Source organism: Scardinius erythrophthalmus, assembly GCF_964197995.2.
Source record: "Scardinius erythrophthalmus genome assembly, chromosome: 18".
NCBI lineage: Eukaryota > Metazoa > Chordata > Actinopteri > Cypriniformes > Leuciscidae > Scardinius > Scardinius erythrophthalmus.
This window is the reverse complement of record NC_138238.1, coordinates 38677351-38702350: the sequence shown is the minus strand read 5'-3', so window position 1 is coordinate 38702350 and position 25000 is coordinate 38677351. Positions and strand designations below refer to the sequence as shown.

Here is a 25000-nt window from a genome sequence, read left to right as displayed (position 1 = left end):
AATCTTTTGAACAGTAGCGCGTATAGTTATTTCCGAAAATATGAAATGTCAGATTTTTCTCTCTCTAATTTTTAAAAACTTATATTAAAAATGTTAGTGATATTTTGGTCATGCTCCCCCCGCTCTGTTTTTGTGCAATTAAATAATCTTAATTCTAAAGGCTTTTAGGAATCAACTGGTCTCTTTATTCCAAATAGAGCTGCACGATTCTGGATAAACTGAGAATCATGATTTTTTTGATTGACACGTAATGTGTCATAGCTAGTGCAGGACGAGCACTAGTGGTTTAAAAGTATATAAATGTTTATTTTGTTCTAAAATGTCCGCTGGTTTGTCTAGATAAGACTCTTATTCCTCGGCTGGATCGTGTCGAGACTTTGAAGCTGCACTGAAACTCACATCTGGACCTTCGACCCGTTGGACCCCATTGAAGACACTATATGGAGGAACATCCTGGAATGTTTTCCTCAAAAACTTTCATTTCTTTTCGACTGAAGAAAGAAAGACATGAACATCTTGGATGACGTGGAGGAGAGTAAATTATCAGGAAATTTTAATTCTGAAGTGAACTTCTCCTTTAATAGACAGAGCAGAATCATAGTCATGAATAGAGATCGAGATTGCGGTCTTTTAGCGATTAATCGTGCAGCTCTAAATCCTAAACCGACACGTATCGGACTAACACACTCTCTGTCCCCAACACACCTTCTGCAAACACACAGGACAACATGAGCAGGAGCACAGAGAACACACAGGAGCACACAAGAGGAGAATGAATGGGTTTAAAATAGATGCAAAACCTTAAATGCCCCCAAACGCAAAACCCCAAGTAGACTGAGATGACCTGAGAATGGCATTTCAAAGAAGAAAACAAGCAGCTTTCTGCCAAACCCTTTAAAAGTAAGTGTAATGAACGCTCAAGCATTAGTCCCGTGAAGTTTACAGCAATCTAACGGTCTGGCTGTAAATTCCTGTTATGCTTCTGTTAAAGCTTGAAACACAACCCCATTCCCAGGTCCAAGAACACATTTTTGGATTCAAGGATCAAACCAAGTGCAAGTTTTACTAGGTTTTCTAAGATTTACCTACATCCTAGAAGGAAAACAAATAAAAGGGGGACATAAAATGAGATAGTTTGAACGCCAAACCACACAAAAACTAATTTAACAGCACACTTTGAGGAGAACTGAGAAGTTGTTGCTTACAACTGCCAGATACTGGACTTTTTCTTCTCCGACAAGGCTGGATTCTCTCTTGATGCTCTGTATCGGACAACAAAAACACACTTCAGTCAATGCAAACCAGGCAAAGGCAAACCAGTTTGGAAGAGTGTGCTGATTAGGGTTGGGTATCTTTCAATTTCATCGATTCCGATTCTTAACGGTTCCTAATTTCGATTCCAATAAGGTAAAAAAAAAAAAAACTTGGTTAACATTCACATTTAGTCTTATTGCAAAACATTTAATTGTAGCTGAATATCATGAACAAAAAACAACAGGCTAAAGAACACTTACACAAGGAACGTTTGCCAATCAAAAATACCATAGAAAAAACAACTAGCCTAACTAATAAAAATGTCAAGCATTATTAAAGACAAGTAAACACTCAGTAATTAAAAAATAACAAATTAAAAACTAGCAATCGCAACAAATATATACAGCTGAACAAAGATACGACTGAAATAAACAGTGTTTTAAGATTTTCAGGTATTCAGATACAGGAACTGTAATCAAATGTAAAATAACACTGCAGTTTATAAATAATATATACATTACAAATATAGTTACAAAAGTTATTCAGTGAAGAACGAGTGAATTTTCTCCTTGTCTTCTGTTGTTTGATTAGTGTTATTATAGAGATGGCAGCAGGAATATTAGTGTTATTATAGAGGAATATTAGTGTTATTATAGAGGAATATTAGGCTGCTGTCCCTTTAAGAGTTGCCCAGTATAGTTACACACACCAGCAGTGCTTGAATGGTTTAAAATCACATTAAAATCCCTTTTTCTGTGAGCGTGTTTTGAATGTGTGTGTGCAGCACATAAAATAGCGGTGAGTCGTCTCGCGCTTGGTTTAAAGCAGTGGTTCTCAACCTTTTTTGGGCCAGCGCCCCCTATCCAATATCCAGGTCCCTGAACGCCCCCCACCCCCAAACTACTGAGCGAGCAGGAATGAGTGAGAGTTAATAGATGAAATAAGTGCAAAATTGTCTTTTGTTAATACAACTGAACTATACTCCAGTGATTAATCCCCCCCCCCAAAAAAAAGTTATAAATTGCATTGACATAGCAATACCAGTATTTCTCACAGGATTTTGGTAAATCTGTGGTGAGTGGACCTCAGGCCTTCTAGGGGGGTCCGGGGGCATGCCCCCCCGTAAGAAAATTTTGTGCATTTTAATGTTAAATTCATCAATCTGGTGCACTCTGAGAGTTCAAAATTAAAAGTGCCAACCCATATTCAGTGTACAAAGAAAAATTTAAACCTCTTTTAGTTGTGTCTGTCTACATTACACTACTACATAATAATAGTTATAAAATTAATCCCATGACAGTAATAGCCATATATTGTAAAACAAATGCACTGAAAAATAAAGGACGATCATTAAAGTGGTAATGTTTGCACTTAGGTTTTATTACGCATTTAGAAGAGTATTGCAAGAAGCTGCTTACATTAACCTTACTTTCGAAAAATAAATAAATAAAATCTTGATTTTTCATGAAAAATTATGTTAGAATTGTAGGCCTAAAATACCATGGTATCAGCTTGTTTTCTTGTTTTCTTTCTTGTTTTGTTTTCTGGTATAATTAATACAATTACAATTAATTTGGTTTGTTGTGATTAATTTGTGTTCATAATCAGTAAAAAAAATCTTCTAACAAGAATAAACACATATGAACAATTACATTATTATTGTATTATTAATTATTTGTATATCTTGAAACTACCCAAGCAGTGTTTCCTGCTCAGATGTGATGGCGGAATGAATACATTACTAAAATGTGATTGCAGAATATATTTAAATTATCCATCAAATTGTTATTTTCTCCTTACTGTGAGTTAATAATGCCTGACCAGTAAATTACTTGGTGAACAAAGAAAACATTTTGGCATTTGGGATTTGAATTAGTTAATGCCTAAAAATGTAAAAGTTTTACCTTATAAATAGAATACAGTTTAATTAATTTTAAAATTCGTCGCCAGAGTGAATGGGAACATGATTTATTTAAAATATTTGAAAAAATATGTGTTTCTTAAGTCAATACTTTTTAATGGCTTGTCAACTTTCCATACCTTTGATTCTAGTACTGTAAGTGCTGGATTCTCAGCACCACCGGATTGTTGTCAGCGCCAAACACATTTTTGAGCTCGTGAATGCTGATTCTTATCAGCGCTGGATTTTAGTCAGTGCTTGAGCGCTGGTCTATGACTGGAAAAATAATAGAGTCGTTGCAAAAGTAACGATAGGCTACATGTCGCATAAAACTGGAAGATTTTAGAATGTTAGGCATTCTAAACTTTTGAATAAGAAATAATATCAAGTCGTCAAAATACAACTCGTCATAACTCCTCGAATCACAACAAGCACGCGCAGTGAGAACACTCACAGCATATACACAATTTGACTGCACATCATGTTTTTTACATTATTGATACTGCTTTCAATCGTAATGCAATAGAAATGAACACAAAAAACATGCCTAGTGCCTACCTACTACACTGACGGTGGACTTGCGGTCAGAGCGGGTGCGGACGAATGTTTTTTTTTTTTTTTTTTTAGCGCTGCTGAGGTATTCTTTCACGCGCACCATAGATGCGCACAATATGATATCACACTCTGCGCAATGCGCATGTTTTACAACATAATTTAACAAAAACATAGTCCTAACGCTTTTTAAATAGCCCACTTACAGTGTTTATTACAACTACTAAATGCTTAAAATGAAAAAATGTAAAAATTTGTGAACGCCCCCCATTAACACGTGAACGCCCCCCTTTCAAAAATCTTGCTTCCAACGCCCCCCGTTGTTCTCTGAACGCCCCCTGGGGGGCGGTACCGCCCCCGTTGAGAACCACTAGTTTAAAGCCATATTGAAATGCTTACAAAGGAATCGATAAGAGGAATCGAAATTTTTATTTTTTAACAAGTATCCGATTCCAGAATTGGACTAGATTTTCGATTCCCAACCCGAGTGTTGACTGGAGATGAACAAGACTGACCGGATCATCTCGGTCCACCTGACGGCCTCCTGCAACTCCATCAGCCGCTCTTTATACTGGTTCCTCTCCATCAGGACTCGAGCCATCTCCACCCGTGTGAAGCGCTTGCGCTGGGCCGTCGGCACGTCGCTCTGAGGGACACACGGCCTGTTAGTGTTCAGCACTGCAAAAACTCATCTTTGGAGAGAGCGTTTTACCATACAAACCATGAAATCAAAAGTCAAAAATGACATTATACATGACATATTAAGTGTCTATTATACATGATTTATCTGTGCACATCATTATTGTGCCTTGTAATGGTAAATCTAAAATAACTTCCCATCCCTCTTGCAGCATCTCTTCTCTTCTCATGTGGGCGGGGCAACCTGTCACTCACATGAGATCAGCCAATAGCAAACCACAACCATCCATTCATCCAATCAATTCCCCACAGACACAATCAAGCCCCGCCCACATTATTTCTTGTTCCAGAAGCGTTTCACTCGGATATACGACACAATAGAGGAGCAAAGACAAGCTGTTTTGGGAATACAATGTGATTATAAGATACACTATTTTATATTTTGCATAATTTAGTTTCTGTGGGCTAAAAATTACAGCATTTCACTGGCTTTGTAATGAGCAGTGTTTGTAAACCTGTTACTGTTAAAGGTCTTCCTGCAGTGTTCACTCTTGCAAGTGAAGAAATCAAGTCAGAAGTATTTTACAGTATTTTACAATTATAATATATTTCTGTATTAGATATTATTATTATTACTACAGAATCCCAATCTCAGACAGCGGAGTTTCAGTTGATGATAAAATACTAAAGCGCAAGGTTTTAACTCTTGCAAGAGAATAAATTACGTAAAAAGTATTGTAAATTTACAACTGTAAAGTACAACTGTAAAGTACAATAGTACAAACTATTCAGTTTTTGTTTTACAGTGCAGCTGTATCCCAGTTTTTTCTGTCTATTGTTATTAATATCGAATCCTATTCTCAGAGTTTCAGTTGATGAGAAAATACTTTGAGGTTAAAAGTAAATTAACTTATACTGTTCAGATTTTATGCCTTTAATGTGTTGGGAATTTGTCCCAGTGGAATTGAACAAGGATCATTTTAATTTGAAAGGAAAATCTAGTTTCCATTTGAAAATCAATTGCATTTAGAATAGTTTTCGACTTCCTCGACATCTTGAAAATGAATCGAACCGCGATCCTGCAATCCTAATCCAGGCAGATTTCTAACGTTGACTTACATCATCGTCCTCTTTTGTCTTCACTTTGGCTTCCTCAATCTCAGCTCGGACTCTGTGTGGACAAAAACACAAAAGCTCCGGTCAGACAGAGCTTCTCTCCGGCTGAATGCTGATGTGTGTCGGTGTGTTTAAGGCCGAACCGTTTGAGCTCGTCCTCCAGCTCTTTGTTCCTCTCCTCCAGTTTGTCTTTGGTGTGTCTCAGGACCTCCAGTTCTCCCTGAAGAACGTCTTTCTCACACACCAGCTCGTCCACACGGGCGATCAGATCATTCTTCACCACGTTCAGAGCGTTCCTGGAGCAAACACAGCAATGCCGCTTTCAGTGTGTGCTTCACAATTTATTACAGTCCTCTATGTCAGGCAAATCCACAGTATAAGTTATGAGTTTGCGGTTTGAATTTAATGTGTTGAGATTAAAAAAACGGCATACTGTGAAATAATACAAAGACATTAAAAAGGATCTATTACGCCCTTTTACAAAGTCTTGCTGTTGTTTCTGGGCTCTACTAGAACAGGTTTCCCTGATTGAATGTTGATTATTCTCCTCATATTCTCCATTGTTGCGGCTCCTCTCTTCCCAGTCTGTCAGTAACGCTCTGTTTACTTCCTGTCTCTATGAAGCCCCTCCTTCTGAAAAGCACACTGTGCTCTGATTGGTCGGCTGGAGCAGTGAGTTGTGATTGGTCGAGCGCTTCGAGTGTGTTTGGGAAATGTCCCGCCCCATAACCGCCAGTTTAACACACTACTAACTAACTCAAACAGGCCCCGCCCCTTTATTATGCGCATTAATTATTTAAATGAGGAATATTGTGACGTATTCGTTCCCGGAAGAAACTCAAGACTACAATGGAGGCGTTTCAGGAGTTCAGAAACACTGACACTGATATAGAGAGACTTTGTGACTTTTCAGAGCTTTTTCATGCTCAAACAGCAACATTACACACTAAAGAAAGATGAAGATGAAAAAAAAAAAAAAAACATAGTTCCTCTTTACAGACATTCATTAAACATTTCCATTGCTCTGTTCTTGTATGAGACAGACAATAAACATCCAGTGATGTCGGACTGTTATGAACCAGCTATTTGTAATGAATCATTCAAAGACTCACAAATCAGTCTTAAACTAATGAGTTATTAATGCAAATTGGTTTAACGACTTACCGAATCGATTGAAGCAGTGACTAAATTAACATCTGATCCACTAAACTGACATTATTGCTTTCAGTCACATTGGATTGAACTGAACCAAGAATTGTGTACTTGTGAAAGCTAATGTTAAAAATGCTAATTTGTAAGGTTACTTAATGGCTGTTTAAATTGCAATATGTAGTACCATACCCTTTTGTTGTAATAAAAGTTTTTTTTTTCTAATATGACTCGTTTAAGTAAAGAGTCCAGCTGAAGTGATTGCTGTAACTCCAGTCAAACAGCAGGTGGCAGTAGAAGACTAAACGCAGATTGTTTGGTGTTTTTCAGCCGGTCTAAGTCAGAAAACTAAATCCACATTATGACGTACTTTGTCTCCAGTAGCTGAGTGTTCTCATGGATCAGATGTTCGACTTCACGACCCATACCTGCATGACAACAAAAGCAGATTTCATATTACACAAATATATATATATATATGGTAATCATGCACAGATCTCTGAAAACCCCACAAATGCTGATTTGACCATTTCTGAGACAGAACACTTCACCAGAGGATATGTTTACCAGAGAACACTTACCAAAGAAATTAAGGTCTAAAATTGGCATGCAAACCAAAGAACAAGAAAAAGGATCAGAGAATGACCAAAACAAAATCAAGTGAAATACAAAGTAATAACGGTTCCAACACTGTATCCGAACCAGGAGCAACACGCAACCAAAGCTCACCATATAAAGTCTGCTGTATCATACTTGAGTCGCACATTTTTAAGGACTCTAAATGATCAAAACTTTGCTGATTGATAATTTACACTTTTTTTCAGCAAGTAAAAGCCTGTTAGTGTAACTGTACAAACCTTCAGTGTCTTTCTAATGCGAAATCTGCACTGATTTTATCAAGAAAACATAACTTTAATATTGTTAGTAATATTTCAACTGGACTGAAGCAGGTTTACATCATTTTTTAGAAATATGATGAGTCTCATATTTGATCATCAGGCTTTTAAAGAAGGTTTATGTGTTCATCTCTCAATCATTGTATTGCATTGCATTATATGTTTTAAAAACTACAGAGCTTTGATCATAAAACTAAGCATTTATCATCTTACTAAGACATTATTTATAGGTATTGATATTTATATGCATTTTATGTCAGTATCTGCTGTACTGTTATAAAGATCTCATTGATTTATATAACAAGCATCAGAATTTCATCACTTTATGTCCACATAAATATCAGCATCTGCAGCAAATTTAATATTTTTGCCCAGTTTTCCTCCATATTCTCACTATATCAGACTATATGAGCCATAAAAGCCTGATGCATCAGATATGATCCTCAACAATATCTAGTTTGAGGCTTGGATAATGTGTGGACAGACGAGCTGCTTGTTGCTGTAAAGTTGTGGCATTGCACCTGGTGAGGATCTGGTGTTGGAGAATAAAAGCAGTGTAAACATACACACCAGAATACTCGTCTGGGGGAAAGAAATGAAGCGCCACAGACATGGAGGAAAGACAACATGATTAGATGGGCTGTGAATGTTAGTGAAGAACCATGGGTTTAAATTAGAAGATGAATAAAAGTCACTGATGTCACTTTACTACTAGAGGAACGTAACACAAAGGAAAAAGACACAGGAACAACGGTCACACACACACACTCAAAAACACAGTCATGAATCACGAAACTCAAAAGAAGAAGCTTTGAATCATGTGCTTTTAAACAAAAGCAGTGTAATGTTAGTCACACGATCACTGAGCCAAATCATTATTCACTGATAGTTTCACTGATAGTGGATCAGTTTGAGTCATTTAATCATTCAGGCCGGCTCTGTGAATTGTAAGAACTAATTTATCAATAAGATCTGGTTCAATTCATTCACAAAAACAAACTCAATCTGTTCTTCATCCAAAGCTACTGTAAGTTAGTGCATGTTATTTCAATTTGTACCACTTTTATGATGCTTTACTGTTATTTTGAGCTTGACAGCCTCAGTTCTCATTCACTTCTATTATACTGAAAATAAAAACATAATAAAAACAGAGATAAAAAATAAAAAAAATAAAAATTAAAAATATAAAAATATAATTTATATATATATATATATATATATATATATATATATATATATATATATTATAAAATTAATAAAATTATAAAATTAATTTTAATTAATTTAAAAAAAAAATTATCTTTTATCCTTTTTTATTTTTTATCTCTGTTTTTATTATTTTTTTATTTTCAGTATAATAGAAGTGAATGAGAACTCACTTCTATTATAGAATGAGAATATATATATATATATATATATATATATATATATATATATATATATATATATATATATATATATAAAATAAATAAATAAATAAATCACCCAAAAATTCTAAAACTTTAACTAAAATATAATGAAATATAATAAAATGTATAATACATTTTAATTATATTATTTTAAATAAATTATTTAAATCATAATTTATAATTAAATATAAAAAAATATATAAAAATAAAATCTAATTGAAAATATTAATAAAAACTACAACTAAAATAACACTGATTTTCATCTGTGATTTATTGTGGCTGAAAACTCACCCAACAGATCAGCACCTTCATCCACGTCTCCTATGAGGTCATTTCCTGCAGACGAGAGCTCCTCGAAGAGCGAGTCGGTGTTCCGGTCGAACGCCATGTTCTCAATGCCTTTACTGGGAGTGCTGGAGAGAGACAGAGAGGATGAACGGACCCAAGACACAGAGAGATTCTTCATCTAATAATGTCCTGATGAAATCCAGAGTGTGTTTGGACTGAGGCTCGTGTGATAGGGCAAGTCCAGTGAGTGGATGATTGAATCAGCATTGACGAACCTGGAGCCTTTGCAACCGCTCAGGTCCATGTCCAGTTCAGGTGTGGACTCGATGATCGCCTGGACCTCCGATCGCTCCGCGTTCTCACTTTGATCGGCTCCTGAGTGCAAAAATATCAGTTAGGTGTTTTCTAAAGGTCTTAAACTTAAAGGTTTTTTGGTGCAGATTCATCAAATGCAGTTTATTTATAAAAGGGGCCCAGCATTCAATTTACGTGATGCACAGTCCCGTTTATAGGAGTATAAATGGTAAATCACATGAATAACCTGGAAAGACAGTCTCAAAAACACGCTTTGAAATCGCTGGTGTTTCTGACGTCACAAACTACCTTGTAACCAATCAGATCAACGTGTGATCGTCAACCAGTGGATCTCTGAGCTGAGTGAGTGAGTGGAGGCGGGGCTCATTTGCATATTCATAGAACTGCGCATACTAAATGAGGCAAAGGTGTCGAGTTACATTCAAGATATTTCAAGGCATAAAGCAGTGGTAATATAAAAACACTGTCCCAACAGCACACTGTTTCTTTAGAGCCTAATTCCTAGTCAAATTAAAATGATTTAGTTGTATACATCACTTGTGATGGAAGGCGAATGGAGACGCAGCGTTGGCTTCACCTGTGGACGGCGTCTCTGATGCCGTATCCTCCTGTACGCTGATGTTCTTCAGCCGGTCTGGTTTAGCGCTCCGCGAGTCCGTGTTCCCGTGCGAACCCTCGGCCTCCTCCTCCACCGACACCATGAGCACATCAGACTCGGGTTTGGATCGTCCCCGGCCAGCGCCAGAAAGTTCATCCTGATAACAACAGACAGATAGATTGTTTTATTTAATGTCATGTCAGCATCTAAGGCTATTTTCATGGCAAAAATTTTATTAAAAAAATAGAAATATCATTTAAATACAATAAAACCAAGCAAACAAACACAAGCCTGAAAAGGTTTGGGATTTTTTTTATCATATCTTAATTTTTTTTTATTTAAAAGTATAATATCTTTTTATTTTTTATTAACATATGATAAAAAACCAAAACCTTTTCAGGCATAATCTTACTAAATAAGTCCTTAATAACTTCATAACTTTTACTTGTATTAAACCCAGGACAGTCCAATAAAAATGTGTTTAACAGAGATCTTACAAAACATGCATAAAGTTGGGTCTTCACCTTTAAGCAAAAAAGCATGACTTGTATGAGCTATACGACATCTGGTGAATACCACTTGATCAGATCTAGTTTTAAGAGTGATTAAAAGTCTAAAGTTTGACATTTCCGGATGAATTTCATTCACTTATTATTATTCTTGCCACTTATCCGATATATACACCGATTAATAATAGGTCTGATATCTGAGGGAGGAATTTTCCTGAAAACAAACCCAGGTGAAATGAAGCTTTACCAGTGGCATAAGCCAGCGAGTCATAGTAGGAATTTATAAAGCAATAGTCATCAACTTATCACATATGTGCTAAATGGGACTGTCCACATTAATCATGAAGATTAACACAACTATTCAAGTCTAGAACGTCATCAGCCCACCATGATACCGTACGGAGGACAGACACGCTGCATGCACATTCATTTAGAAAGATTATTATGTTATGTTATGTTATACAAACAAAACATTTTAGTCTCCATTTTGTATATTCAACTGAGCTTTTAACCACATAAATAATGACTGAATGTTCAGTAATTGAGAAAAAAGTGAAGGAAAAACACTGACATTAAAAAAACAAAAAAACAAACAAACAAAAAAAACACACGATTTGGTGCAATAATAAATCAACATAAAAAATTTAAAGAAATATTCCAGGTTATCGTTTACCAGAATTCACTGGTCATTTTTTTCAATACAATGAATAGAGATTTAAAAAAAATCTTAAAAAATGAAACAAAAGCACTATAAAGACCCTTTCCATGTTTCCTATTCATTTTTAGAAGTTAGACGTTGGAATTAACCAGGAATATTCCTTTGGATACATTACAAGCGATAACATCAACCACACAGATGCTGAATGCAACCGCATCTGAAACTTCACCAGGGATAATGACATCATGTGTGAGTCCACATGAGCGGTGTATGTGTCCTAACAGATGTTATGTTTATATGTTACATCCTAACAGATGTTATGTTTATATGTTACTTGTTATGTTTATATGTTACATCCTAACAGATGTTATGTTTATATGTTACTTGTTATGTTTATATGTTACATCCTAACAGATGTTATGTTTATGTTACTTGTTATGTTTATATGTTACATCCTAACAGATGTTACGTTTGTTACTTGTTGTTTATATGTTACATCCTAACAGATGTTATGTTTATATGTTACATCCTAACAGATGTTACGTTTATGTTACTTGTTGTTTATATGTTACATCCTAACAGATGTTATGTTTATGTTACTTGTTGTTTATGTTACATCCTAACAGATGTTATGTTTATATGTTACTTGTTGTTTATATATTACATCCTAACAGATGTTATGTTTATATGTTACTTGTTATGTTTATATGTTACATCCTAACAGATGTTACGTTTATGTTACTTGTTGTTTATATGTTACATCCTAACAGATGTTATGTTTATGTTACTTGTTGTTTATATGTTACATCCTAACAGATGTTATGTTTATATGTTACTTGTTGTTTAAATGTTACATCCTAACAGATGTTATGTTTATATGTTACTTGTTATGTTTATATGTTACATCCTAACAGATGTTATGTTTATATGTTACTTGTTATGTTTATATGTTACATCCTAACAGATGTTATGTTTATGTTACTTGTTATGTTTATATGTTACATCCTAACAGATGTTATGTTTATGTTACTTGTTATGTTTATATGTTACATCCTAACAGATGTTATGTTTATGTTACTTGTTATGTTTATATGTTACATCCTAACAGATGTTATGTTTATATGTTACTTGTTGTTTAAATGTTACATCCTAACAGATGTTATGTTTATGTTACTTGTTGTTTATATGTTACATCCTAACAGATGTTATGTTTATGTTACTTGTTGTTTAAATGTTACATCCTAACAGATGTTATGTTTATATGTTACTTGTTATGTTTATATGTTACATCCTAACAGATGTTACGTTTATGTTACTTGTTGTTTATATGTTACATCCTAACAGATGTTATGTTTATGTTACTTGTTGTTTAAATGTTACATCCTAACAGATGTTATGTTTATATGTTACTTGTTATGTTTATATGTTACATCCTAACAGATGTTATGTTTATATGTTACTTGTTGTTTAAATGTTACATCCTAACAGATGTTATGTTTATATGTTACTTGTTATGTTTATATGTTACATCCTAACAGATGTTATGTTTATGTTACTTGTTATGTTTATATGTTACATCCTAACAGATGTTATGTTTATGTTACTTGTTATGTTTATATGTTACATCCTAACAGATGTTATGTTTATGTTACTTGTTATGTTTATATGTTACATCCTAACAGATGTTATGTTTATGTTACTTGTTATGTTTATATGTTACATCCTAACAGATGTTATGTTTATGTTACTTGTTATGTTTATATGTTACATCCTAACAGATGTTATGTTTATATGTTACTTGTTGTTTAAATGTTACATCCTAACAGATGTTATGTTTATGTTACTTGTTGTTTATATGTTACATCCTAACAGATGTTATGTTTATATGTTACTTGTTGTTTAAATGTTACATCCTAACAGATGTTATGTTTATATGTTACTTGTTATGTTTATGTTACATCCTAACAGATGTTATGTTTATGTTACTTGTTATGTTTATATGTTACATCCTAACAGATGTTATGTTTATGTTACTTGTTATGTTTATATGTTACATCCTAACAGATGTTATGTTTATGTTACTTGTTATGTTTATATGTTACATCCTAACAGATGTTATGTTTATGTTACTTGTTATGTTTATATGTTACATCCTAACAGATGTTATGTTTATGTTACTTGTTGTTATGCTTATATGTTACATCCTAACAGATGTTATGTTTATATGTTACTTGTTGTTATGCTTATATGTTACATCCTAACAGATGTTATGTTTATATGTTACTTGTTGTTATGTTTATATGGTTTATATGTTAATAGATGGTTGCAGGCAGCAGTTTGTGGAGTATGAAGGCAAAGAAACACTTCACTATCCACACAAAAACAGTCATGGATGTGGAGACAAGCCAAACACTACACACTACACACACTAGACACTACACACACTACACACACTAGACACTACACACTACGCTGCACTGTGGCTGCCGTGAAGATTACGGCAGGACTATCGGACGGCTACCTTACTGGAGTCGGTCCACTGGGTTTCCAAACTGTCCTGTGAACTCTTACCGTCCGCCTCCAACTGCCCAGAGAGAAACGCACAGTAAAAACATCAATGGTGGCACTTTACTCGGCCAGGTGGCTGATGGGAACTGCATTGCCATTATATAAAGAGGAAAACATGACGGTTCTTCCCCAAAAAAGCATCAGGAGCAAGCTCGTCAAATCCAGATTAAGCTGTAACTACGGTGAAATGAAATGTAGGCCAGGATTACACATAATCTGTGTCTCATGGTCGATCAATGCATGACGGAGAGTTTATTAAGGGAATTTGTACTTTGTGTGTTTTTATGGTGCTAAAGCCAGATTGAACTTCACCCGTGTGCATCCTTATGGACACTTTTGTCTTTTTCAGTTTAGTTTTTTTGATCATTTTGCCTGTGTTAATGCCGACTGCATACATTTTTGGCTCGATTCTAGCAGTTTTAGAGTTCAACATGTTTCATTAAAATATATATTTTATTTAAATAAAGTTCATAAATCATTTTCATGAACTTAAAAGGGATAGTTCACCCAAAAATGAAAATTAGCCCATGATTTACTCACCCTCATCCTAGGTGTATATGACATTCTTCTTTCAGACGAACACAATCAGAGTTATATTAAAAAATGTCCTGGCTCTTCCAAGCTTTATAATGACAGTGAATGGGCACCTTTTTTTAAAGTCCATTCAAGTGCATCTGTCCATCATAAAAGTGCATCTATAAAGGCCTTCTGAAAGGTACCCATTCACTCCCATTATAAAGCTTGGAAGAGCCAGGACATTTTTTAATATAACTCTGATTGTGTTTGTCTGAAAGAAGAATGCCATATACACCTAGGATGAGGGTGAGTAAATCATGGGCTAATTTTCATTTTTGGGAGAACTCTCACTTTTTAAACTTTTTTTTTACTTCAACAATAATCTACAAAGGGTCTTCTTTAAAATAAGACCAAACTTAAGTCTGTGCTCCCAAGCTCCCAACATTTTTATGACATTTGTTTGACAATAACATGAGATGACAATGGAAACCCATTTAATTCACATAATGTGATGCATTTCTGAACTCAAAAAAGTTAAGTTGTTTCTGAGGCCGAGGATCGGCTATTACATTTTATGAAAGACATTTTCTTCCTTACAATAACAAAACTATGAACCATGCACAATAAGACCAGATATTATTAACATTTTATTTCATGTTGACTTTAAAGACCATATTTATTTGCCACTGTAATGAAAACTTTTTTGATGCCTTAATATCAAACTCAGGCTCATTAGAAAAATGGCCATTTATGCAAAATGATTAAGTTGCTTGAACTAGGAATGCACGATATATCAGCCACCATATCGGTATCGGCCGATATATGATCATTTTTAATGTTATCGTTATCGGCCCGATAATAAAATTTGTCTGATATATTAAAGCCGATAAATAATGTATTATGTCCTTCAGCTGAGACACTTCAGATGCCACTGTTCAACATGATGGGTTTGAATTGCTTGAAATATGATTGAATCACTTCAATAAGGAAAATACAGTAAAGTGCAACATGTGCAGCGCAAGTCCGTCATATCGGCTACATAACATTATCATGAGAACATCATTATAATTGTGTGATTGGGACATGATGACTCTTTCGTTTTTGTAATCAGGCTCTCAAAAATGACGTAAAAATTTGGATTTAGATTTATCGGCCCATATATCGGTTATCGGCTTTATTATTTAATTTTATTTAATTTATTATTATTAGTAAACAGTATCATCCAAAACGTTCATATCGGTGCTTTCCCTATCTTAATAATGCAGGACAGACACTAAACCTGATCAATAGTGTTCACAAAAGCAAACCTGACATTTGCTGAAGCAACCGTGTCAATAATCTGCCCCTGTAATCATCATCTGTGTGAGAAGGAATCAAAGTTGTAGGTGTTTTACTGCCTCTAGTGTTTATTTCAGATGGAAACTGCAGTGAATTATTAATAGGTGTGTTCTCAATCTCACTTTTTTTGTCTTAATATTAGTGTGTTATCATTACATGCTCAGTATGTCTTTCTCTATTGACGAAGTATATCAGAAGATGCACGAGTGAAATATGAATGTTGTCGTTTCTTGCTTTGTAATTGTGTCTAACACAGCGGCCGTTGCCCTCAAGCTCTTCTGATAATGAGATGTTTTATTAATATGCCTTTTCAAAACAGCACTACACCTGGTGCTCTATAAAAAGAACCAAAGCTCTCATTAAAATCAATCGGTTATGGAAGAGCAACTAATCCACAGCGAGTGGCAGGAACCGATAATAGGTTTCACACAAGCACAGACTTCAAAAGCGCTTTTTTTCTCACTGACATATGCGCACAAACCAACAAAAAGCACAAGCGCGCACAAAACAAAACCCTTTGCAGGATGCTCCCCGACTCTCTGGTGTTTCCATGGCAGAATGTGCCCACTTCTCCTCAGAGGCGTTTAACCTGAGGAGAGGCTGACAGCGAGGCATGGCCTAGTTTCTCATCTCTCCCAGAAGCCCGAGACTCTGGAGGATGATATAGAGAGAAATGCAGAGTCATGAAGCGCACAAAGGCCAGTCTGTATCGCTCCACAGTGGGAGTCTGATGGAGCCTTTGTGCTTCTGAAACTCACTGGCCTTATAATGAGAAATCAAATATTCACTGAAGAGCCGGATGCATACCTACTAGGGCTGTCAAAACGGCTGGAACGAAGACATTTCTTTCTTAAATATTAGCAAAATTTTAATTATATTTGAAGTCTAACGTCATTACTTAATGTTAGAGGGGAAAAGGTACTGTGTTGTCTACTATGCCCACAAGAGGGAGCAAACGAGCGCAATAAACAAATATAAGCCAAATCAAGCATCGCATCTTTTACTGAAATTAAATGCACGATTTTTGCATTCGAATGTGCAGTTTTTTTTAATTCGACAAATATTCTTAATTTTTATTTTTATTTGACAGCCCTAATACCCACTGCGACTTTCAAAAGTCTCCGCAATGAAAATAAAAACGATAAAAAAATGGGTTGAGCCTCCACAACTTTCTGATATCAGACTAAAGAAAGCATCAACAACTATTCGGTGTTCGGAAACTCGTCCAGTCATGATGAGGTAATAGGGATGAAGCAGAATAGATTAAATTATTCATAAAACTCAGAAGAAAAAGATACGCAAACGGTGGGCTGTTTCTGTCTGGGTGTAGCACCTACAGCTCTGCACTATCTGGCACATTAATTGACACTTCGCAGGGAGTTTGACTTACAGGCGATCGGACCAATCATAATCCGCCATCCGTCGAATCCGTCATTTTTGTCCGACAAAGTGGTCAGGAGAGTTCGTAGATTAACGTCGGTGGATTAGAACTTGAAAAACGGAGTGTACTGACGTCTTTCCGCGGTTAAAACAACATTCCTTCTGATGTTCATTCATGTTTATTTGATGCTATAAATGACTTAGAAGGAAGAGATGATCGGTTCACGAGCAGTTTTAACTGAGCGATCTGTCAGACACATTAAAGAGACACAGAACGGTATTTATTGTTTACATTTCTTTAAAAAATGAACAAATTTGAAAGTTGAGACTTTGTTTCAGTGTCCTCTCTGCTCCGTGATGTGTTTCACTGCGTGAGATCATGGTGTGTGTGTGTGAGAGAGGCGTGGCTTGTCGGACATAGCAACGGTAACTAAAGGGGGCGGGACTTTGCGAACGGTCAATTGGTGGCTCATGTTGCACTTTCTCCCATTACTAGTAATATGAGTTCACTCTCTTGGTATATCTAAAGTCTTTGGCCCTGTTGTGGCTCCTCATCAGACTGACAGCTGAAATATGACCGGCATCCTTCACAAACTCCTGCATCAGGCCTAGATTGAGACGGGCTTCAAGGTCAGTCTATTCTAGAAACCTACAATGCCATCATTGCTGATAAAATCAATGTGAATAAGGGGAGAGGAGTGGATTCAGATCTGGCAAGTCTAGTGGTCGATCAAAATGGGGTTTCCCAAAATCCCAATGGCAGATTACTTGGGACATTCGTTCCTCAAAATGGTGAAAATTTGGGTAATTTAATTTAATTTAAGTGACAACCCTACTAGATAGTAAATTTCACAAATAATTAAAGAGATCTATTACGCCCTTTTACAAAGTCTTGCTGTTGTGTCTGGTCTCTACTAGAACAGGTTTTCATTCTTGAATGTTGATTATTCTCCTCATATTCTCCATTGTTGCGGCTCCTCTCTTCCCAGTCTGTCAGTAACGCTGTTTACTTCCTGTCTCTATGAAGCCCCTCCTTCTGAACAGCACACTGTGCTCTGATTGGTTGGCTGGATCAGTGTGTTTGGGAAATGTCCCGCCCCTTTCCATAACCTCCAGTTTAACACACTACTAACTACACACTACTAACTCAACCAGGCCCCACCCCTTTATTCTGCGCATTAATTATTTAAATGAGGAAAATTGTGACGTGTTCGATCCCGGAAGAAACTCAAGACTACAATGGAGGTGTTTCAAGAGTTCAGAAACACTGACACTGATATAGAGAATTATTTATGCTTTGGAACTTTGCAGAACTTTTTAATGCTCAAATTACACAAAAACAGATGAACATGTAAAAATGCACTAAAAGCGAAAGTCGAATTAAATGTGAAATTTTGAAGTAGAAAGACTAAAATAGAACTTTCTTGTAGTAACCAACATTCCAAATGATCTTTATGTTAAAAAAATAGTGCACATGAGTTGAGTGGTTTGTTTGTCTTTAGTTTCGAGGCTTGAGAACATAAACATGCCAGAAAGAGGTTGAAGGCAAATGATTACTTCATCAACATGAATATGTATGAAGGGGCCTAGAGTCGTGGATCTCTGTAGGACAGGGAAAGTTCCAGAGCGAGAAAGCAAAGCATTCTGGCCCGTGTTAGGGCTCTGATTAAGCATGCAGGGCACAGCAGACACTCAGAATGAGCTTGCTTCCCGCTGGCAGTGTTCGCTCAGGCTTCTTTAACATATGTTCCTTTCAGAGGGGGAAGCTCTCCCTCTCTCTCTCTCTCTCTCTCTCTCTCAATACTAACGAACTGTGTCGTCATCGCCTTTGTTCCCTAAAAACCTATGTTCAGTTTCTGGGAAGCTGATAACAGCCTCTGCTGGGATGATGACACAACATGATCAGTCTATAGTAGGGCTGGGTATGGACACACACTTCATGATTCATCTTATCTGAGAACCGATTCTGATCACCAAAAAAGACTATTCTTATGTACACTTATGTAAACAATGTATTTTAAGTATAAAAAAATTAAGAGATGAGAAAGTGTCACATCTTTATTTATTGCCAAGCAACATAATGCAACATATTCCATTCTCTCTCTTAAAAGGCGATTAGGAACAACTTAGAGCTTAACAAATATAGCATTCTTGATTTAAAAACAGAACAACAGAAGAGTGTTTATCAACCGAAAGTAATCGAATGTAAAACAACACTGCATAGTCTTCACTGTATGAATTAAATAGAGATTAACCCCCTGAGGTCGGCTGGCTCGTTTTTTTCCGTTAAATCGTTAGGGTAAACGTACCTATTAAGCTCAAGTACCCATTAAGCACACTACCATCTTGGAACTCAGATTATAAAAAGAAACAGCAATGTATTATCCTATTTGATGTATTAACCAATTGATGTGTTTGTTACTATATACCTCCTGTAATTTTAAACCAATCAGACCATTGCACACTGAGATATGTGTGTCCATGTGTTCACACTGTCTGGCGGCTATTTTCAAAGCTGTCTGAAAACTTTCACCAGAAGAGGAGCCCCTCAGATGTGCATTTTTTATATGTTTAAGCCTTTATTTTGAAGAAGTACATCTTCTTATTGCAAAATTAAGAGATTAATGTTTAGACTGTTGAATATTATAACCTGGAACCTGGATGTGGGAAATAATTACAGTTAGATCTAAAAGATAGTTTTAGCAACATAGCCCAGATGCTACGAACATAGCTAGCTTACTAGCTGTATAAGATTGTGTGCTACATTAATATATTACTTCACAGGAATTAATGGCTTGTACTTTTAAATCCATAATATTATAATTTTACATTTTATTGATAGTCTGTGGTTTTAAACTGCTGTAATTTTTAAAGAATTCATATTATTGTTAGGTGAGCTTAAAGGGTGCACGACTATGACAATCACACAGCTTCAGTGTGACATCAATTAGAAAAAGCATAATTTCATAGATATTGTCTATAATAGTTGTTCATATTAAAATTGGTATAAACTTAATACATTACCTAGATTATTAATTTAGCTAAATATTTTCCTTTAAATTTTAATTTAATATTTATTAATTAAAAAATGTTTTTGCTCCAATTAAGCACAGTGTGTGCTCCCTTTAAGCTCACCCACATTAAACGTCTATGTAAATACTTAATAATCAGAATTTAAATATTAACTGATGGTTGTCACTATGTTAATCTTCAAAAAAATGATTAATAAACTTATTTTCACAGTCTTAAGATGACAAAAGCTAGACGAAACTATAGTGTATGCCCAAAGATGAAAGAGGCATGTCATACAAAGAAGGAGCCATCAGAAACCTGTCGTATCTGTCCAAGAAGTTTGGAGTAGACAGGAAAGCTCTGACCCAGAGAGTTAAAGGGATACTCCACTTTTTTTGGAAATAAGCTCATTTTACAACTCCCCCAGAGATAAACAGTTTTACCGTTTTACCTCGTGTACTAAGACGGACTGAAAATGAAAAGGTGCGATTTTGAGAGTATAGTTCCTAGCCATATCAGCCTAGAAAATTTAAACTTTACATTTTCCGTCGGTCTTATTACACGATGTAACTACAGAAGAGTCGAGTTTTAAATAGGAAAAATATCGAAACTCTTTGGTCATTTTTTTGAGAGAGATGCTAATGGTCTTGTCCGGTTCAATTCATTATGCTAAGCTATGCTAAAAGTGGTACCGCCAGACCCGGAGATCGGCTGAATGGATTCGAAAACGGTAAAACTCAACTGTTTAACTCTGGGGGAGTTGTAAAATGAGCCTATTTCCAAAAAAAGTGGAGTATCCCTTTAAGGAGCACATTGGTTTGTTTTGTTATTTGATTTTTCAATATGGGTTACATAGCTGAACGTGGACTAGTCTAGATGTTGCAATGAGTTTGAATGACACGTCACTATGAATAGGATAGGCTACCTGATCAAATTGAATGCCTTGTTGCTTGATTTTAGTGTTCTGTTTTTTTGTGATTGACTCTGTACCTTCAAATAAAACTTTTTTCAATTATTCCTTAAAAAGGTTGTTTAAAATAAACAAGAATTTTTAATAAAACTTGTTGTGAGCTTATTGGGAACAGGGGTGTGCTTAAAGGGTACAAAACGTACCCATTAAGCACAGCCAGACTTTTTATATTTAATGATGTACATCTTAATTGAAATACTTTTGTCATTTAAAATAAAATGAAATATTATAGTGTGAGAGATTAATATTTTATTTTAAAATAACTTCTTGTACTAAAACCAATATCTTGTGCACTAAAAATGTCTCAATGTAGATTTTGGTGAGCTTAATAGGTACGTTTACCCTAGATGATCTAGTATGCAGCGCACCCGCCCCCTGATCAATGCCATAAAAAGTTTCTTCATCAGACTTACTGATAGTTCATCGCGTTTTGAGTATGACACGCTTCTCCGGTAATAAAGACTCCCTTCAGATGATTCTGGACGGCGAGGAAGAATGCACCTTTTCCTCAGAGAAAGATTGTAACTCAGACGACGAACGGCAGCATTTTGAAGAGCGAATTCCGCCGAGAACACAATTTCGGAGTAAGTTTTACTCAAAAGTCTTTTGTCTTTTATTTTTCGTGTTCGCATTTATGAGGAAAAAACAATATTACGTGACAGTTCTCCATTATGGACGCGAGCGCTCTAAAAAAATCACTAAAAGACTTTTAAACTTTCACAGAGACCTCAAAACAGAAAGTACAAATCCTTTCTTTAAAACGAATTTCGTTTTGTATCAATTGTATCTTACTTTTAATAATTTTTTCATTAACAAATTTCCTGGATTTAAACTGCAAATTAACATTTATATTTCTTATAATAAAAATGAAAGACCTATGTTACAGACATATGAAAGACAACATTTCGTTGATTAGTTTTGGATAGATTATACATTTTTAATGTAAAATATCTGCCACCTCAAATAAGCTTTTGTTTGCCAATATTTGCTTATGTTAAATATAATATGTTTTGTCAAAAATAAAGTTATCAAATAATCAATCAAATCCTTAACTTTGAAATATGTATGATAAAATGTATACTTTAGTTTTTACAAAGAAACATTACACTTGAATTGTTGTTGTAATTGTAACCTTTTTAATAAAAAAATATATTTACAAGGTAGATGTAAACAAACTATTAAAAGGTAAATATAAGCCTTTTCTTTAAATAACTTTTATTGTGTTTTATTATTGACAAATTTGGGGAGAGCATAAATATTCCAAAACTGAAAATACAGTATGAGAATTAACTGCACAATTACTAGACATGTTTTCCTTGGATATTATAGGCCAAATTGCAAGCACAATATGAGGAAAAATAAAAAAGAATTGAGATGCTTCCAACTGTTGCTCTTGCATTCTTGTGGCTCAGTGACTCACCTGAATGAATGGCTAATTAAGTATGCAGGCTCCATTGTCTCCTCAGGTGTGAACCACTACATATACATGACCGTTGACACCCACTCCGCATATAGCCTTTCCAAACAGAAAGTGCTTTGCAAAATTCAAATCAATGTATTGTGTTATGTGAATGATAAGGCAGGGTGATTTTCACTTCATTTTGAAGAAAAAACACTAGGCGATGACATCTTTTAGACAAAAGTCTTATTGGCACATATTTAGAATGTGTTTTATGGCCTTATTTCAGAAACTTTAGTTTTTAGTTTTTTCAATAACCACGCATAAACATTATTCTCTCAAAAATGCAGACATGTACATTCTTGTTGCTCACATTTCATGGTAGCCCTGTTTGTGCTAAATAGTGTGTAATTTTTTTTTGCCATTAATATGTTTATAAGCAACTGAAAAAAGCAAAAATGTCAGGGCATGTCAGAACATCTCAAGGACCCCAAAAACACCTTAGACCCCAGAGGGTTAATCCTACTAAATCTACTAAAGAGCAGAGCAGGAATATTAGGCTGCTGTCACTTTAAGACCGATTGCACAGATACACATACGACTTATTTCCCAACTGTTAATGTTCACTGAAGACATAAGCGACGATGTTTAAGCGAACACTCACCAAACTGGGCATTTTGACACATTTCTGTGTGTTTTTAAGCTCAAAGTTCACACTCTCGGTGTTCCACTCCGTCTCGGGACGTCAAGTTTGGGCTTTTAGGGAGGAAAGAAAGCGTGCCACTTTGAAGGTTGTCTCGCGAGTTTTGCGATCAATCGGAGCACCCTTACATACACCTGCGATAAGATTCCAGAGACAAATAATTTGTCTGTCCACACTAGGCGCGATGCCACTGCGAGATGCGTCAAAATCAATCAAAACCCACAGCCAATCAGAATAGCGTGTGGGCGGAGTCAGCCAATCAGAACAGCGTGTGGGCGGAGTCTCGCCCCACCAGAGAGTAATCTCGACAGCACTCGCAAGAAAATGGATATGTCGCTACATAATCAAATTCACAAATATTACACCATTTAAACATCATTAAAAATACATAGGCTGAGTTACTAAAACAATCTTTGTCAAAGAACACACTTGTTTGTTCACAGTTTGAACGTTCTTGTTTCCATTTGTTTAATTTCAAGATCTGAGGTGAATTATCCATTGTTGCTTTTACAGCTTCAAAGCTGGAGCACTAAATGATATTCAGAGTCACATTACACGCTTTTAACATTAAATAAAGCTCATAAACAGCGCCTGAGATCATCATCGCCACACTTTGTGTTTGTTGCTCCAGCGCGACGTCGCAGAAAAATAGAAACCGTTTCTAAAATAGAATTGTCGTGTGTCGCCGTCGCGGCTGGATAGGACAAACTCTCTGATTAACATGGAAAACAACCTTTTATCGCGCGGCGTCACGTGTAGTTAGGACACGGTGTTAGGTACAATACATGTCCATTTATCTTTAAAGCTGTAAACTATACAGGGACCTCGTCAGTTGGTAAATTACTATAATATTAAAGAGTACAAACTATTAAATTAACTGCTACTTATTTTTAGATATATTCATTTTTCAAATAATAACTTAAGTGATATAATTATATTTCGTTTTTGAAATCTAAACATGGTATCTGTCATAAACTTGTTTTCATGACGGATTTATTCAAACATATAGTTTCTGCGGTTGAAACACTGATTGATGGATCACATGAGACATGACTGATTTCAGTATCTTTCATCATTCCTTCTGATGTTCACTGATGTTTATTTGCTGCTGTAACTAGTAGAGAAGAGGAAGAGATGATCGCTTCATCTGTCACACACATTAAAAAGACACAAACACACATTTATTGTCCCTGACTTCTATGATAATATTGACAGAATTTGAAATCTGAGACTTTATTTCATATCAAAAGCATCAAAGCACAAAGCTTATTGTAATTATTGGATGGCAGGCGCTACAAATAATGTTTAGTGTTTTGTTTTGTCTCTGCATCAAAACAGCACAGAACAAAAGACAGATCTTGGGTTTTAATAATTAAAATGAGAATCGAGTAAATGTCAAGCCAGCCCTAATGTCTTTAAAGTCCCCCTGTAGTCAATCATTTAATCCCTTAAAACTCATCTTTGATCACCAAAATTACATATTTAGGTCTCATTTAGTATACGCAGTTCTATGAATATGCAAATGAGCCCCGCCTCCACTCACTCACTCAGCTCAGAGATCCACTGGTTGATGATCACACGTTGATCTGATTGGTTACAAGGTAGTTTGTGACGTCAGAAACACCAGCGATTTCAAAGCGTGTTTTTGAGACTGTCTTTGGTTCACTGCAGTTTTAAGGAGGAAATACTCAGCAATGCTGTCGACTTATGAATTTACACATGGTTTGTCTTAAAGCACATTAAAAACACCACATAGACACATAAACAACATTAAAAGCTGGATTTTCACCACAGGGGGACTTTAAAAATGAGGTAAATGTCTCTCCATACG

The 25000-nt window shown here is 35.5% G+C and overlaps 1 protein-coding gene across 4 annotated transcripts in view; it reads right to left on the bottom strand.

Moving 5' to 3' along the window:
* Window positions 1-25000, bottom strand: part of spag9b (sperm associated antigen 9b) — a 99696-nt gene that overhangs the window by 27536 nt on the left and 47160 nt on the right. For 2 of the 4 annotated variants that reach the window (XM_081392781.1, XM_081392782.1), the window contains exons 6-14: window positions 13805-13867; window positions 10096-10273; window positions 9479-9578; window positions 9207-9328; window positions 6981-7038; window positions 5605-5757; window positions 5465-5516; window positions 4222-4352; window positions 1206-1262 (exon numbers count right to left, since the gene is read on the bottom strand). In XM_081392781.1, the coding sequence (XP_081248907.1) occupies window positions 1206-1262; window positions 4222-4352; window positions 5465-5516; window positions 5605-5757; window positions 6981-7038; window positions 9207-9328; window positions 9479-9578; window positions 10096-10273; window positions 13805-13867 (914 nt within the window). The remainder of the gene's footprint in view (window positions 1-1205; window positions 1263-4221; window positions 4353-5464; window positions 5517-5604; window positions 5758-6980; window positions 7039-9206; window positions 9329-9478; window positions 9579-10095; window positions 10274-13804; window positions 13868-25000) is intronic. The other 2 variants (XM_081392783.1, XM_081392784.1) reach the window with 1 other exon arrangement.